General features: G+C 45.2%; 4 protein-coding genes across 4 annotated transcripts; 3 read left to right on the top strand and 1 right to left on the bottom strand.

The window, feature by feature from the left end:
• Window positions 1–583: 583 nt before the first annotated feature.
• Window positions 584–994, top strand: CCR75_008548 (uncharacterized protein; the record flags this gene model as incomplete). Its single annotated transcript, XM_067966600.1, is given in 3 exon segments — window positions 584–672; window positions 687–945; window positions 986–994. 3 exon segments carry the CDS (start codon window positions 584–586, stop codon window positions 992–994), a joined length of 357 nt encoding a protein of 118 aa, XP_067820660.1.
• Window positions 995–1751: 757 nt separating this feature from the next.
• CCR75_008547 (uncharacterized protein) lies at window positions 1752–3154 on the bottom strand (the record flags this gene model as incomplete). The annotated part of the gene is made up of 4 exons (XM_067966599.1): window positions 1752–2161; window positions 2229–2363; window positions 2439–2675; window positions 2747–3154. The coding sequence occupies 4 exons, from the start codon at window positions 3152–3154 to the stop codon at window positions 1925–1927; spliced, it is 1017 nt and encodes a 338-aa protein (XP_067820663.1). The 3' UTR covers window positions 1752–1924.
• Window positions 3155–4043: 889 nt separating this feature from the next.
• Window positions 4044–10106, top strand: CCR75_008546 (uncharacterized protein; the record flags this gene model as incomplete). Its single annotated transcript, XM_067966598.1, has 1 exon — window positions 4044–10106. The coding sequence occupies one exon, from the start codon at window positions 4044–4046 to the stop codon at window positions 10104–10106; it is 6063 nt and encodes a 2020-aa protein (XP_067820662.1).
• A 278-nt stretch (window positions 10107–10384) lies between these two features.
• Window positions 10385–11681, top strand: CCR75_008545 (uncharacterized protein; the record flags this gene model as incomplete). The annotated part of the gene is made up of 2 exons (XM_067966597.1): window positions 10385–11578; window positions 11640–11681. The coding sequence occupies 2 exons, from the start codon at window positions 10385–10387 to the stop codon at window positions 11679–11681; spliced, it is 1236 nt and encodes a 411-aa protein (XP_067820665.1).
• Window positions 11682–18444: the final 6763 nt, after the last annotated feature.

Genomic DNA, 18444 nt, shown 5'->3' with positions numbered 1-18444 from the left:
TTCTGTGCTTGAGATGATACCCTATGGTTCATCGTCACGTTGACGAGAAGAACTTAATTATATTAATACAGTTTTTAATTAACACTCTTTAAAGCAAGCTTCTTGAAGAGAGCCTTCCTCTGTACGTAGTAGTGTACCTGAAGTGACGTGAGGCACCACTCGATCGATTGGATATCAATTCGACCGGAGCAAAGAAAAACGCATTCTCAAATGGAGCTACAGTGCTATCTTAATTTTACTGGTAGCATAACCTATTGAATAACTGGCGCATCAGATCGTGGCCAGCAGCCGTTAACTGAGTGGAAAGTTGTAAGGTGTGTAGCGGATCTTAAGATCCCCTTTATAGTGTCGGTAATGTCGTGTAATGTCGTTGCACGAATGTCACATCTTATCGTCGGCATTCCTAACCAACAATGACCAATATGAATAATCCAGATGTTGTCCGTACTCGTGGGCGACCTAAAATAAAAAAACTCGTCATCAACAAAGCGTGACCCATCACATTTCGAGCATTGCGAAAAAGAAGAGCGAAGAAAAAACGAAAATGCGGTCACTACAAGGGGCAAGGCCATTATCAAACCACATGTCCTTTGCTAGCAACGGGAAGGACATCAAGACTAAAAGTTTGGGGATTGACATTGAGAGTGCTTCAGAGGATGAACTTGCGCTTAAGTATGTGAAAGTAGCATCTTTCTGCCAGGCTACATTCACCACTCGAGGCTAAAAGACCTATCATCATTTAAGCTTGATGCAGAGTCGACTAATGAAATCTCAAATCGACAAGGAAAAACCGCTGCAGCAAAAGCCTACATAGAAGCAAATTCCGAAGTAGCACTGGATGTCGATGGAGACGGTAACTGTGGTTTCCGTGCCATTGCAGTGGCACCAGGACGTTCTGAGTTTAATTGGCCAGCCATTAGGAAGGAATTGGCCAAAGAACTCATTGTAAGCAAGCCATTTTACGAGTGCTATTACCTGGAGAAAGGACTGGTAGACCATCACCTTACCACTCTCGCTTGGCTTGCTGGCCCCTGTCACCGGGCATTTTGGCTAATTATGCCAGAGATGGGTGCCGTCATTGCAAACACATACTAACGCGCTGTCGTGTTTTATGGAAAAGAGGCAAGCGTTACAACCCTACCGTTTCACTGCACGCCTTACCAAGCGGAGAAAGTATCGTACTGGTATCACAGCCTCCACTACCAGGCGTTGAAGTTGAAGGCTGATTCGGTTTGGCCAGACATTGACCACCGCTGGGAAATATATGCAAGCGAAACCACAAAAGTATAGAGGGAAATTGTTGAATATAGAGAGCACCTTTTGACCACGCCATGGTTTAACTCTGTCGTGTTGTTTTGGGTGGAGTGTGAGGCGGTAGCCATGGTTTAACTCTCTCGTGTGTTGTTTTGGGTGGTGTGTGAGGCGGTAGCATTTATACCATGTCGGCATTCACAGAATATCCATTGAGGGAGGGGGTGTGGTGCGCGCAGCAGAAATTTATTAGGTATACGTCAGCCAAGCTAATACGTATTTATGGGTAAGGGGTGTCCAAGCAGCAGAAGGGGAGTGTCCATATAGCAGCCCCCATCTTTTAACCCTTTATAAAGCAAGTGTTCTAAAGATAGTTTAACTCTGCACGCAATAGTGTACGTAAAGTGACGTGCGGCACCACTCGCACTGAAGCAGTGCGAAGTGGCCTTGTATAGAAGCATTACAAGTCGGCAGTGCTCCGTTACACCCACTTCGAATAGAAAAAAAGGTATTTTACCCATAACGTAAAATTGGGCCACATTAACGCTTAACAACTTGATGTTCAGCAAGTATTGCAGAACTGCTTTAAAGTTTGCAATATTAGTTTTGGAAAAGTAAACTCCAAATTATGCTATTTGTAAATACCAAATGCATAGCATCTGTTGTCTCATTCTTACGAGCGTGGACGCTGGCGCTGCACCGGTTCAGGCAAGCCGAGCTCGTGGCAGCGCTCATAGGCGGCCCAGATCGAGTCAGCGATGACGGCACGAAATCCATTCTTTTCAGCGCGGTAGAGGCCAGCAGCGGTGGTTCCGCCTGGGCTTGTAATTTTATTCCGCAACTCGACGGGGTGTACGTTTTCCGACTGCATGTAAAGCGCAGATCCTAGCATTGTTTGTTGCACCAATTTCTGCATAACATTCATCAAAAAAGAAAGCATGAGGTGTGAATGCAGCGACAATTTTTCAGCTTAATACCGTCGCCACAGGACGAGAAAAACCCATGTGGACACCCGTGTCGATCATCGCCTCAGCGACAAGAAAGAAATACGCTGGTCCAGATCCCGAAAGCGCTGTGGCCATGTCGAGTGCTTTTTCATCGTCAATGAACACCTACGATACAATTTGAAAAAAACGTTTTTTTTTAATATATTTGCATAAACAATAACTGATAAATGTAAACCAGACCTCAATGCCAAACGACCCAAGAATTTGCTTGGTCAATTCGTGCTGTGCACTTGTGACTTCTGACGACATCGCCCACACCGTCGCGCCTTCACCTATCATTGCTGGCGTGTTTGGCATGGCACGGACAATACGACTGTCCTGCCCTAAATACTTCTGCAGCAGCTTAATGGTAGGTCCTGCCATCACAGAAATGACCAAAGCATTTCGATCCATTGCCACTTTCACAGCCTGCAGCACCTGTGATTTTCCGCATCATCAATCAAAATATCGAAACAATGGCGAATCAAAGGAGTCAGCTATTGACGTACGTCGTCAATCATCTGTGGCTTGACTGCCAGTAATATTACGTCCGCATTTGTGACTGCCGTGCTGTTGCGCGCGTGCGTCTCCACGTTGAGCTTGGCGAACTTGTCTCGCATGGTCGGGTTGGGATCGGACACGACGATCTTAGAGCTGGGAATGAGCTCTGTTTTAAGCACACCCGTGACTATAGCTTCAGCGATGTTGCCACCGCCAATTACAGCCAGGCGACTGAGCTGAACCTCTGCGCGTTCGGAATCAGCTACGCTTTTCTGCGTGCGGGAGTAAATGACCGGCCCTGTGCCTTCCGTGGAGAAGGTGGCGCTTTGAACGCACCTCGATAGGTTTGCCGCAGCACCAAGGAAGGAGGTACGGTTCCATTTGCATGTGCTTCGATATGATAGCCTTGTAGCCATGTGCCTGGCAACGAGGAAACACATCCGGAAATGCAAACTAGGCTTTAATTTGAAACTGAAAAACTGACGAATAGTCGTTAATGTGCGATAACGATTGTGTCTTTTCAGTTCTCTATTTTGTGACTTTGAGCTATAAATGGCAATTTGCTTCAGTTATTGCAGCATTTCAAAGATATTGACGGCCGGTGCAAATACGCACGCTGTTGCCTCGTTGCTCTTTTCTCTGTGATGAGCATTAGATCTACGTACTTAAAATTAATCAACGTGCAACAATATTCCTTCCGCAAATTTTGGATGCTCGAATTGCAAACCCGAATAAAAGTATGGTAGCATGTGTGAAGTAACATTTTGCGAGGCCTGAAGTATTTCCTTTCATCAATGAGTTGCTTTAATTAGTGCTTGAAAGTCAAGTATTAAAAAATGATAATCAAGATGCACAAAAGAAATCACCTTTAAATTCCGCGAATGCCTCAGTTGGTATAGAATACTTCATGCCCTGGTGAATTCTTCGGCTCAATTATTCTGCTTGGCGGTTATCTGTGAATTCTGAGCTCGACCGTATTATTGTCGTTTGTGCCTTTGGCGCCCTGTAAACATAGCAAGTTTTGTCGAGCACGCAAATTTTTGACAAACAGCCCATGCTGAGCGAGTCGATGAAATAATCACAAGTTGTGAATACCTGTTTCCTATAGCAAAATCAGTTGCATAAGTTTGCCCTTGGTTACAGCCCTTCACAAAAAAATTAGCACAGCATTCAGAAATGAACTTTTAAAACAAAATTGGCTTTTTTGCTAGCATCGTATGATGAATAAGCAAGACGCTGAAATACAGGATCATTTGATTGGTTGAAAAGGGTTTATTTGCTGCGTGTTGGCCACTCTTTGTTGCAATGCAAGAGGACATTTGGGACGATGCATTGCTATCGGAGATTGAGGCACTCGAGACTCGTTATGTAAAATCTTGCAGCCGTCTAAATGATACGACAAACATTCCTCAATCAGCCTTTTGCTATAATAAGAATATGTGGAGCTGCAAGTCATGTACGCTGCAAAACAACGCGGCGAGAACTACATGTCAAGTATGCCAGGCACCACGAGTATTCATGTTGCACGAGGATCAAGACACTACCTCAGCCAAGAAGATTATACAGACTCGAATTACTTTCGACAAATCCACGACTTCACCGCCACAGCAACAATCCATAAAGAATGATGGTGTATGCTCAAAGCCTACATCATTCACCTTGACACAAAGAGATCAATTAGCAAAATCCGCTACAGCAAATACAACGCATTTTTCGTTAAAGTCGCCAATAAAGTCTTTTTATTCAAAACGAGCAAAAGAAGAGGTCAAGCCAGACAATTCGCTTTTGCAAACAACGCGGCGTGCAACAGGAGAAGACGCAGTGGCCAAAACAAGATATCTCGACATTTCTATACGCTCAAAAGGCGTGCCCGGGATTGATATTGATGCCGCACAGCATTTCGTGTACCCGACAAATTACTCTATTCGAGACTATCAATTGGCCATTGCAGAAAAAGCATTGTATCACAACACGCTCGTGTCATTGCCTACGGGCTTAGGTAAAACACTAGTGGCTGCAGTTGTCATGTACAATTTTTACCGCTGGTTTCCGACTGGAAAGGTAGTGTTTATGGCGCCGACAAAGCCACTTGTGGCTCAGCAAATAAAAGCGTGTCATGAAATCATGGGAATTCCGCTTTCCGATACTGCAGAATTGCAAGGAAACGTTCCTCCGACAATGCGTCGCGTGCTGTGGAACTCCAGACGCGTGTTCTTTTGCACCCCTCAAAGTTTGCAAAATGATCTTTGCCGAGGTATTTGCAAGGCAGAAACATTTGTGTGCATCATTGTTGACGAAGCTCATAGAGCTACGGGAAAGTACGCCTACTGCGCTGTAGTGCACGAAATTGAAGCAAAAACGCAACAGTATCGCATTTTGGCACTTTCGGCCACACCTGGAGCGAAATTTGATGTGATTCAAGACGTTGTGACGAATTTACGCATCTCCCATATTGAAAGCCGATCAGCTGATGACGTGGATGTACGCAAATATACGCACGCACGGCAAGAAGAGGTAATTGTTTGTCGTCTCGGCGACCAAATTTTAAAAATCAAGGCGCAATTTCTCAAGCTCTTCACGCCGATCATTCAACGATTACTTCGCAATCAGATTATTCGAAATAGCGATCCAGATAAATTGACGAGCTGGTACGTGCTGCAAGCTCGAGAGAATTTTCGAAAGAGCTCGACGTACGCGTCAAAGCGAAGTGCAGAGAGTGACTTAGCGCTTCTCGTGAGTTTGCTACACGCCAAAAGTTTATTGACTGGTCATGGACTCAATAGCTTTCGTGATCAAATCTTGAATTGGGTGGAAGAACGAAAGAATGGCAAATTGTCGTGGTCCAAGAGAGAAATGCTACAGTCTTCGGCATTTCAAGTGCTTGAAACAAGTTTAGCATTAAGCGGTGATAGCTTATATAGTACTGTGAGCCATCCAAAGCTATTGAAACTTCGTGAAGTGCTGTTAGAGCACTTTCAGCGCCATGATGCAGGAGCTTCCAGCACACGAGCCATCGTTTTTACGCAGTTTCGTGCAAGCGTATCGGAAATTGTAGCGCTACTGCGTCCACTTGCACCTATTGTTAACGCGCAGCCTTTCATTGGACAGGGTGCGTCCGGCAAAGCAAAAGAAAACAAGGGGCAGTCTCAAAAAGTACAGCAAGAAATTGTGCGTAGGTTTCGAAAAGGCGACTTTAATGTCCTTGTAGCCACATGCATTGCCGAGGAAGGCCTGGATATTGGAGAAGTTGATCTTATTGTCTCTTTTGATGCACTTACGTCGCCTGTTCGGATGATTCAACGACTGGGTAGAACTGGACGAAAACGCGTTGGCAATGTAATTATCCTCGTGACCGAAGGAGACGAGCAAAAGAAGTTGATGCGTAGTACATCAGCGGCGAAGACTGTTAGTCGCGCGCTAACAACTTATAAAAGTAGATTTATCTTCGCAAAGTGTCCGCGTATGCTTCCAACCGGCATTTACCCGCAATTACGAGAGCTGGAGATGAAAATACCAACTTTCCATGCTTCTCAAGTTGGTGGGAAGATGTCGTCGACAATTCTTGACCCTAATACGTGGCAGCTCAGTGATGCTGAACGAGCTGTGGCGCTGTTGAAGTTTTTTCCGGCAAATTTCGCGAATAGCTGTAGAAATAAGCTGGTGCCAATTGTTGCTGATCGGGCACATCTACTACGGCGCCAATCGCGTACGTTGGTGCGAAACAATGATAGCACTCAAGTGAGTTATTCTGTTCGGTCGCTTATTTTGCTACGTCTAGTTCGCGACATTCACGGTGTCGACGAGAATTTGGAAGATGAATCTGATGATGATGACAGTATGAATGCTGATAAGGAAGAAGAAGCTGAGGTGGCGAGCTCGAACAATCGTGCAAATTCTGTGGAACATGGAAATGAGTGTCATGCAGCATTTTTAAGGTCTCGAACAACCAAGTTTCACAGCACTAGATTGAGTATAATCGACTCGAAACTGAAAGGTGAGATGACCTCTGCTTCGCAACAATGTAAAACGCCCGATGAGCCCGATTTTGCAAGCACATGGGACAACGTATACGATACAATTGGAGAATCGATCTCTTCCTTTGACACGCACTTTAGCCCGCAATATGCCGACTTGATAACCCGTAATATCTCTACTACTACTGAGGACGTTATAAATTGCAATGGTTGCTGTGAAAATACTGCTTCAATGACCCTTACAGGAGAAAAGCAGAAGATAGATGCTTGTAAAGCAACATCCTTGTTGGTTCCGACCAGCGAGGACGATATGACTGAGGCGAAAACAACTGCCTCTGGCAGCAAGTGGCCTGACTCTAATGTTTCTAGAGGCGCGAAAAAGCCAACTCGAGATTCGACGCTCTCCTTTAAAAATGTCAGTCATCACAATTTCTCAAACAGAGCTGAGACGGCTTCGCAAACCTGTCGAACGCGACAACTGGTATTTGATGAAAACGCTATTGATGCCAATCCACTGACTTTTACGCAAACAATGGAGCTTTTGCCAACAGAGCCAGCTAGAGAAGCTCAAGTACTACGTTCTAAAAAGCACGAAACGCCTCGAGCCACAAAGGAGAATTTTTCAGAGTTACCACCTGTGTCGTGTGCACAAAAAAGTGTTAGTGCTGCCAATGAAATGCCATATTATGAAGAACAGACCGAAAACGAATTACAATCCTTTGAATTACTTCCATCATTGTCGAATGGTCCTGTAATGGCATCTAATTTATTAAATGTCTCGCTACGTGCAGCTTCTCCTGATAAAAAGTTTGTGGGAGCTGGCATTCAAGAAGACAAAGCTCATGAACGAGTTGACGATGATTTAAGTTCTGTGGTTGCGAATGAAAGTAGTTTTCTTCAAGCAAGCAATATTAATTCCAAAACACGAGCAGACTCTGACGCTGAAGATATGCTAGCTATTAATCCAATGGAATTCACGCCCCCGTCAAAAAGGTATTTAGCCGAGTATATTCATGGTGCTACGCATACAAATCAGAAGGAAGTTGATTTCGAGCATAAGGACGATGGCTGCTGTGCTGTGTGTCTTGAGCGTGAATCATATGATGATGATCTAATACTCTTTTGCGATGGATGTAACGTGGGAGTTCATCAATTCTGCTATGGTATTCTCTCTGTACCCGATGCCGAGTGGTTCTGTGCCGTCTGCTCGGTGGCTCTAAAGACTGGCAACGATGTCGCTGCTAATCCACCACGATGTCAGCTCTGTCCACACCGCGGGGGTGCGTACAAGCGGACGGGATGCCACCACTGGGTTCACGTTCAATGCTATATATGGATTCCAGAGTTACAAGTCGAGCAGGGAGTGGATGATTCTCTTATGCTTTCTGAATTAACTCGACTTGATCCAGACCGCAAGAATCTCGATTGTTCAATATGCCATTCGCAGATTGGTAATGGAAAGATTCAATGCGCACACAAGCAATGTTTGACTGCCTTTCATGTCAGTTGTGCCGCATTCGCTGGCTATCGCATGGATCAAGTCGATGTTTCAGGCAGTGACGACAAGGAATGTTATACTTTATTTCTAGCTTACTGCTCATTACACCGCAAATCTTCTGCTCCAGTATGCGCTTCGGATTTGTCAACGTTACCTGAGAAAGCAACGGTTTCCCTATCCCATCCATCACTTTCAAAACCTGCAAATATTGCATCTCCTAGTCACTTATTAGCATCGCCTTCCTCTGCGGAGGTCGAAAAGAAACGTAAAAAGTTTCGGCGACTTAAACGCAAGTATGAGTACTCTCCCTCCCACTTGTGTTCACAGCCAGAAGCGTCAAGAACATTGCAAAAGCGTCTCAAGAGAAAGAAGAAGCAGCGAGAGACTTCACGAGCTTTAGCAGCTGCGTATATTGAAGAAACAGCTGAAGTGCAAGGGGGAGATGATGATGATGACGACGATGATAATGAGTATGGAGAAGACGATCAAGAGGCGGCGGACAATTCATTTATTAACGATTCGTCGCAGCTTCTGTATTCACAGTCGGTCAAATCTTATGAAGACGTTGGGGATCTCACGTCAAAGAAGAAATTGAAATCAAGTCCCAATATGCGGGCTATTTATGCGCAATCACTTTGTGCATCACAGACTTCTCCACTACCACTAGGTAGGCACTGGGGAGCACTTCGATCAAATGGAATTATCCGTGCTTGTCTTGATAAAATGCATACCAAAACGAAGACTACGACGACGCCAACAACTGCTGTAGCAGTTGTGGAGGAATTCCAAGCGGCTTGTGACCAACGGAATTGCTTGCCAGCTGATACGATTCAACTCGATTCGCCTACCATTTGTCCGTTGAATCAGACCAAGAGGTTGTTTAATGACACTTTGCATACCGAGATGGAAACAAATGGCATTGAAACTTTCAACACATTGGAGGAAAATCGGCAAGAAAACTTGAAACAAACAAAATCACAGACGTCACTAGTTTGCAACAACATTTTATTGTCGAAAGATGACCAGTTGGCAAATGCACGAGATGTGAGAGCAATTGATTCATTCCATTTGACGAAAGAGGGAATGGCTCATGACGGAGAAAGTGCTGCGTATTCTCATTATTCGAATGGAACGTTGACGTGTAAAAGGTCTCTTGTTCCTGCGAAACGGTCCGTGACGTCTACTGTCGATCTAACTTGTCATCACTCGCAAAGGTTATCCCAGTCAATGAAGTGGAACATTCTCGTAAGCTCGACCTTTGCCAGCTCCAAAATATATGCAATCCTTTTATCGTCCAAGAGCGCCGACTGTGGCGTAACAATTACAGATTCGCTCCATGTCGATGTTTTACTTAGTGTGCGCACCGCCGTTCTTTTCTTAACAAGCCAACAAGTACACGCGCTGAAGAATACACCTCCAAACCAAAATGAAAAAAGCGGCTTGTTGTTTAGATTGACTTTGGCCATGCACAAGAAAGTCATTGTAGCTGTTGTTCACACTGGTGAAAAATCCGAGATTCAGCGAATTCTACCGTTTCCAAACGTGACAATTATTGTGCAAGATTGCATCGATACTCTATGCTCGCAACTTCACCAAATTGCACACGAGGATCTCGTCGAAGGGTACGAATTTCCTTCTTTATGTCTTGGTCCCTTAAGTGATCAGGTTCCAAGAGCGCTAGACGAGAATTTCGCATCCCGACTCGAGTTCTTTCGCTCTATTCCAGCTTTGTCACTTGACAGTGCACTGAATTTAAGTTTTCGCTTTAAAAACTTTTCAGTAACACAAGTGCCAGTGCATAAATTTAACGAAATGCATTGGAGAAGGATGTTGCCATGGATCTCCGAGGCGTCAGCGGTGGAGATTCAGAAACATGTGCAAAATATACGACGTTGAGGTTGTAAAGTATGATAGTTTAGCTATCGTCGGCTGACTATTTAAAAGCGCAGAAAGCGACTAAAACGGTCATGCCCGGTTCACTGCGAGGTGGCATGTCTTAGCCACTTTTTGTGTGCAAATTAGAATTAGGTAATTACTGTAAAATACACACGCTCCAATAATGGGAGCAGCCACAAGCAACCCATTTATCGACACGAAATTTCTTAAAAGTATCGAAGCCGCTCGGAGTTGCCCAAAATGTATTCAATTATTGTGTATCGACTCCATATTCCACAATGGAGGACATTCTTCCGCAGAGCAAGAAGCAGCACCGTAAGCAGGAAAAGGCTCGATGGTTAGCGGAGCGCAAGTCTTTGCAAATACTGGAGGGCTTAGCATCTTCCAGGCGGAAGAGTAGAAATCACCGTCAACGAATTGTCCCGCCTTCCGCTGCTGTCCACTTTGAGCCGTGCATGTCGACTAATTGTGACAATCGAGTGGCTGGACACTCGTGCGTCGTGCGGAGAATTGAACCGTACGTCCATCGCTTTGCGCTCTTTGCAAAAGACCGGTGGACGGATCGTAGTTTGCGTGATCTCTTTGCCAGTGAGTTTTCCACCCTCTCGTCAGAATACTGCGCGCGAGCAGCTCAGCTGGGGCTCATTCGGGTGAATGGACAAGAGGCGAAGCTGGACACGATTCTGAAACGTGGAAGTTTCTTTGAGCACGTCGTGCATCGACATGAGCCTGCAATTCATTTCCCGATCAAGACTGCCATGGAGTTATCGACATTGGCGTCGCTATCCACGACGTGGATCCATTTGGAGACAGACGACTTGATGGTGGTAAATAAACCCTCGGGCGTTCCCGTGCATCCAACCGGCAGCTTTCAATTTAATTCGCTGACGCATATACTGCATCATGACAGACAAGGGATTGCCGCAGAGAAGGAAAGTTTAACACAAAAGCTCTATCCAGTGCATCGATTGGATCGATTGACGTCAGGACTGCTGATACTCGCCAAATCGGCGGAAAAGGCACGCAGTCTTACGGCTGAGCTAACAAATCCTTCTATCAACCAAGGAACTGGCATGCGTTTGGTGCAGAAATACTACGTAGCGCGAGTTCAAGGCGACTTTCCCGTCACGGCAATGGGTTCTGCAGGCATTGCTAAGTTCTGCTCAGCATTTGTAACGATTGATAGTTTACGTGAAGAATACTGGCGCGTGGAAGCCCCAATCGGTTTGATGTCACCACGCCAAGGACATAAAAGATGTGTGAGTGAGTCAGAAGACGCCAAGCCTTGTGTAACGCTAATGCGTCGTCGTGGAGACTCCGTGGGTGGCGAAAGTATCGTTGAATGCCTCCTTTTAACGGGTCGGACGCATCAACTTCGAGTGCATTTACAACACGTGGGCTTTTCAATCGTAAACGATCCGCTGTACGGAATTCCGAATGAAGACAAAGGGATGAGGCTTGCAATTAGGCAAGTACAGAATGTCCTCTTTGATGCTGTTCCAATTTCATATTACCAAAAATTTCATCATGAAGATGATAAACTTCGATGTACTCGAGTGTGCGAAGTCTGCATAGCTAAAATCCAAGGAATTTTCGAGGTTGAAAACAAGGATGTAATTATGTGGTTGCATTCCTATCGATATGAAACCCCCAGTTGGTCATTTGAAGTGCCGTTGCCGTCTTGGGCCACATTGCCAACAGCATTGCCCATCTGATTAACATTGTAAAATTGCAAAAGTACTTCTCTCTGCACGACGTGCAGAGGAAGGCTCTCAGTAGCTAAGAAATCTTAGCTTACGCAGAGTAAATTCTAAGGCTTTATTATAGAGAAAACGTAAAACTGTGATAATATATCAAGTTCCTACGTAACGATCTTTTATCTACCACTGACTTTATTATATTAATAACTATCTATGTATGGCCCGCACAATCTTGTCTTATAACGATTGGCGGATATGGTAATATTGGAACAAGTCAAAGTTAATAAAGATAATATTTGTACTTTTCCTCTCATAGACCAGGTTGTTAATTAATATATTATCTAAAAAAGTAGATATTATTTGGAAAATATTACTTTACATAGGAATTTTTGGAAAGCTTATCCATAAATCGATGTAGGCCATTACATCTACTTGCTCCGCGGTCCAGTCAGCACTGGACGCGCCCAAAGAGAGAGACAAATAAGATATATTACATGTTCTGTATTAGTTTATAATGAAGTTAGTATTAAATAGATAGAAACAGAAGAACAACTTAATTACATGAAATACAGTTTACTTTTAGCCCTCTTTGCAGCAAGAATCTCAAAGAAAGTCTTCTTCTGCACGTACTAGTGTACGTGAAGTGACGTCTCGCACAGAAGCAGTACAAGTCGGCAGTGCCCCGTTACACATGGTAGCACTTTGTAGTCCGTCCAAGGACCACAGTTCTATCATCTAACATGTCCATGTTAAATAATAATGGAAATACGCATCACGTTTAGCGTGATAAATACTTATTCTAAGTGACATAGAAAGGAGTGCGGTCGAACGAACGATTTCGACCGTAGAAAATGATGCCATCTTGGCCATGCTGTCCGGTTTGGACAGATTTGCCCTCCATTCAGCCATCGCCAAGTTCATATAACATGAGCTTGACGAGGCGAAGGAGAAGGTAGCCTTGCTCGATCAGTAAGGCTCTCAACAGGCAGGACTGTTGAGGTTGCAAGAGGTACAGACCCCTGTATCTGGGATGACGCACACGCGTCGTCCCAAAACCTTAAAGATTGACATATCTAAGTATAGGGGGTCGTAGAAGACTCCCTCTCACGATGGTTTGTCGTGTTGGAAGATGCCATAAGGGCTCGTCACATCGTCGACGAGCAAATGCAAGTTGCATTTGCTCAGTCAAACCTGGCAGGTCGTGCCAAAACTTGGGCATATGCCTCAAGTTGGTGACCCGTACATATTTGGCTAGCTAGAGGATTTTCAATCCTGGCTCCAACAGAAGTTTAAGCTGCCCAGGGCTGAGTTAAAAGCTCGATCAGAGCTTCTGAAATTTAAGCAAGGCAAGCGTAATGTTCAAGCTTACGCCCAGCGTGTACGACTATTAACGAATTGTACCATGAACAATCCAATTTATGAACACACGTTGATTAAGGTAATCATGGAAGGTCTTACGGATGGTCCCGTGAAGACCCATTTGTTCCGCTGAAACTGGATACGCTTGAAGAAGCATTATCCATTTTTAAGATTTTGATGCAAGTTTATTAGCAAGGTGTATGCGGAACAGGAGGACATTAGCTTGAGACAGGCTCAAACTAGTTTGTCATCGTATCGTCCTCCGTGACGACAAGAGCTTGGAGGTCCAGAACCTATGGACCTCGCTTTCGAACAGTAAGCGATTGCAGAGATGCAATCAATGTCAAAAGTTAGGTCACTGCGGTCATGATAGAAAGTGCCCCACGCCCAGTACCGCTTATGGACTGAATTTTAAAAGGGTAACGGTCGCGGGTCCGGCGTCGTTGCGAAATCGCAACAGCGAGGCGGACCACAAAAAAACGGTTGGGTCAGTAAGAGCGCATCGCCCTACTGATTCAGCAACCTCAAGAGAATTTGCAAATCTCTTGACATAAGTTGCTCCAGACACATAATCATTATTTGTCTCTGCACCTGGTGCTGAGGTATACCTCATCACCTTGAAGTAGAAAGTGACAAATGATTTGTCACTTAGGGCCCTAGTGGACTGTGGAGCGTCGAATACTTTATTCGTCTCCAGTCGCTAGAGGGTCGTAAGCTCAAATATCTTGAGCGCGACATCCCTCCAACGACAGGCGCGTCGATAATAGTGATGAAACCCGTAGTGAGATTTCACTACCGTTAAGATTAACAGCTTGATGATGTTTTCATCGTACTGGATTTGGATGACAGACTTGATGTCATCCTAGGTTTACCTTGGCTCAGAAAGTATGAGCCAATAATCAACTGGCAGTCTCGATCCGTAAAGATGCCTGCCACTTGTTCATCAGATGGCCTTCTGATGAACGTGTTGGCGCGTCCACAAGCGTGTGGATCACTACGGCTGAATGCGATGGCCTCACTTGTGAAATGGTCGTTAGTACGACTGCACAAGATCACAGTGTGATTACTAATCACAGTGTGGAGTCAGCTGCCGGCGGCTGTGCGAATGCACAGGCAGTGCTGAAGGTCCACCACCCGAATAAGTCGAATGAATTGAGACATGAATGTACGTCTAGCGGGCTACATTCAAGGAAGGTACCGGTTGTCCAAAAAAGACAACACGATGATCCTAGACCGTAGTTGAGAGTCGACCGTAGAGGACCCGACTGTGATAGCGCAATCATATTCGGAAGATGTTAAGGGAATAATCTTCGCGTAGTTGAGAAGAAAACCCTCAAATAGTTAATGCTGAATTCAGCATCCCAAGGAATTAATTCCTCGGCAGCCTGTGGATAAATTCCAGGAAGAAAACGAGACATTGAATGTCTTGGTTAATGACGGATCAAGAGTAGGCGCTTACACTCTTGATATGTATGTGCCTCCGAAGTTACCTTCGGATATAACTCAAATATTTACCCTAGAACCTAAACGGTTCTTGAGAGATCTGCACAATGGCAGAATCAAGCAGATCTACGTAGTCTTCACAGAAGGACGAATACGCAACCGATATCCGGTCAGCGGTAATTTTTGCTGAGAACGAACGAGTTCTCAGCAGCTCATCGATGGACGAAAGTGTCCTCGATGTGAAGACTCGGCTTAAGAGATATACTACTCAATCCTGGAAGTCACTTAAGACAGATCCTATATAAAAGGATTTGATTTGAACTCGGGGATGTATTCCCTGAAACAGTTCAATGCGAGTTGCCTAAGAATTAAGGCACTCGACATGAGATCGAGCTCAAACCGGGCTCGAAGTACTGTTTCATGAAGCAGTGGCCACTACCTCGTGAACAAGTGCTTGAGATCGATAAATTCTTTATCGATCGATTAAAAGCGGGTCATGTAAGGTAGTCAACCTTCCCACATAGCTTACCGACCGTCTGTGTGCGAAAGGTCACAGGAGGGTGGCGGATAGTGCATGCATTGAATGAACTGAATGCTGCAACGGTGCCGGCTGAAACCCCGATACCTAGAATAGACGCAATCATAGATGCTTTGTCTAAGAAAACCATCTTTTCGTCTATGGATCCGATGGATGAAATTTATTAGATCCTTATGCGTAAACGGGACGTCCCGTACACAGCAGTGAGCACCCCCAGTGGTATGCTCTGGGAATGGCTAGTGATGCCTCAGGGGCTTAGTAACGCCCCTGCAACATTCAACAGATGTGTAACAAATCTGTTGAGACCGGTGCGGGATTTCGCACCGAGTTATTTCGACGATGTATTCGTCCATAGCCGGGCCATGGACGGTAAGACGGACGTGGAAGTTCATAAAACTCACGTTCGTCAGGTTCTTACACTTATGCGAAAGCATAAGTTGTATGCAAATCTCAAGAAGTGTATATTCGCTGCAAGCGAAATACCACTTCTTGGGTGCATCGTTGGTAAGCGCGGCGTACGCCCTGATCCCGAAAAGATCAAAGCAATCACCGACTGGCCAGTTCCAGTCGATGTCAAGGGACTTAGAAAGATCCTTGGTTTAGCGGCGTACTTGCACAAGTAATCTCGCGATTATGCAGAGATGACAATTCATCTCTCTCGTCTCTTTTAAAAAGACGAGAAACGGTTATGGAACACTGATTGTCAGCGTTCGTTTGAAGATATCAAGCAAAGCTTGATGCAATCGCCAATATGGGCGATTGCAGATCAAGACAAATCATTCCATGTTTCTGTGACGCCAGCGATTTCGCAATCGGCTGCGCGTTAATGCATACGATACAGACGGCGCGGAGCGCGTCGTCTGTTATCAATCGCGTCGCTGCAACCAGCTGAACGTAATTACCCAGTGCATGACAAGGCACTCCTTGCCATGGAATATGCATTTGCTAAATTTAGGGTCTATCTCCTAGGAGATAGACCGTTTATCGTATATACGGACCATGCGTCATTACCACGGTCGTGAACAGCCCCTACCTCTTGCAAGGAATGGCGAGGTGGCTATCCATCTTCGCGGTGTATATCTTCTTCGTCGAATAAAATCAGGTCGACTTAATGTCGTCGCTGATGCGTTATCACACCGACCCGATTTCGAGTCAGCAATGCACCCCAACAGTGAAATTAATTTTACTGTTGCAACACTCACTACGAGTGTTCCGTCATCAACCTTAGTTGATGATATAAAGAAAGCATACAAAGAAGATAAGGACCTTCTATGTTTGATGGATCATTTAATGAATCCATCCGATAAATCTTTATAAGATCTACCGGCTTAATATCGATCGTCATCCGATCGATACACAACACGTAACGGCTTATTGTATTACACAACCGTTACCGGCTACACCCCACGTGTCGTCGTCCCAACTCACAATGATTTGCGGTTGCGCATCATGTGTGTGTGTCACGCTGCTCGAACAAGTGGACATCGTGTGGAATCCTTGTTTTTGTAGACAGATTCAGCAATGCGGTATCAGAGTCGATTACGGCTCCGGGTTGTGCCCGTGTCTTTATAGACACGGTATACAAACTCCATGGGTTACCCAGTGAATTGGTCTCGGATAAAGATTCGAAATTCACGGCAGAGTTCTGGCAATCCGTGTTCCGAGAGATCGGAACACGGCTGACTATGTCAACATCCGATTACCAAGAAACGGATGGTCAAACAGAACGCGTAAATCGCGTCCTCGAAGAGATACTTCCAGGTTACGTCCAATCGTATCCGAATTAAAGCGAGTTTTTACCGATGGTCGAATTCGCCATCAATAATTCGGTGCATGCGTCTACAACGCATACATGTTTTTCGTGAATGGCTTACGCCATCCTCGCATACCCACCCAATTAGAAGGAACCTCAAGTTTAACGGGGTTGGACACGCACGAGCAAAACCAATTTTGGCTCATGCTCATCAAGCATCGAAGTTAACAACCACGCGAGTGATGTCGATGTCGAAGAAATCGATATCGAAGATGAGAATGATCTCATGGCAGTACGCACAATGCGTACTGGAATAGACAAAATAAATGAGTTAGCTGAAGAATTTTTGCTAACTCGAAAATCAATAATCCGTTTCGTTCAGAATTCCATTGCTAACGCAGTGGACCGACAGAAACGGAACACAGACAAACATGGATGAGCAAATGTTCATTCATTTAAAATTAATGACCTAGTGCTACTCTCTACGGTAAACATACCAAAGCGATTATTCACTAATGTGGGTAGCAATAAACTACTACCCAAGTTCATTGGTCAATTCCGTGTACGGCATCGCAGAGGCAATGCATACACAAAAGAAATGCCACGTAGGATGCGAACGCATCCTACGTTTTACGTTGGTCGGCTCCGCCCGTACCATCAGTACGCGGCTTCTTCCGAGGACGGATCTGACCACCCTTTTTAAGAATCCCCAGAAAATTCTTGTGATCGCGAACCAGGTTCTTATGTTGAACCTGAAGTTTCTCATGTGTTCCGAATATCCTCGAAACCACGATGAGCTGACGACAGCTCATCACGAACAGCAGGATACTTCCGCTCGTACTCCAATATGGAGTACGCACTCTTCGAAAGGTCCTCCAACTGCTCGATATGGTGAGCCTGCACCGTCTGCTCCAACTAGCGACGCTTGCCGCGCTCGTGGTCAACTCCCTCCTCCAAATCATGGAGGAAGTGATCGATTTTGTCGATCCTCGACATTAGATCCGACATACGGTGCGGATCTAATTTTCCCTCCTCCACCACAAACATTGGTGAATTCCTACGGTGGTCAGCGCTTCCTTGTGGAACGTATCCAGAACCACCGTGATGTGAAGGGGCAGCGAACGAGTTATCTTGTTCGCTGGCGTGGTTATCCACCTTCACCTGACAGCTGGGAGCCTCGTTCCCAGCTGGTTGCTGACGTTGAGGGCCTCGTCCGTCAGTATGACAAGACCCATCCGATAGTTCAAAAGTCCCATCGAAAAACACGCTTCTGGCGCTTGTAAATCGATTGCAAAACGTCAATCGCTTCCCGCATCTCAATAGAGGTGCGAGCCCTTCTCCAGGGCAAAGAAAGGGAATAGACATCCCATTTTACCCTCTTCGAGTTGTCTACACAACACAAGCAGGGATCACCCTACGTGAGACATGGAAGCTTAGCCTCACGTGACAACCGATGCAATTTATACTTTGCACCGGTTGGAGTTCTTTTTTCAAATTTAACGCGATTCGCGTTAATTTTTTGAAGCCAGGCCTCGAGTCCAATGT

Source organism: Bremia lactucae, linkage group LG12, assembly GCF_004359215.1.
Source record: "Bremia lactucae strain SF5 linkage group LG12, whole genome shotgun sequence".
Lineage (NCBI taxonomy): Eukaryota > Oomycota > Peronosporomycetes > Peronosporales > Peronosporaceae > Bremia > Bremia lactucae.
Note: the sequence above shows the minus strand (reverse complement) of the source record. Positions and strands in the feature narration are given on the sequence as shown.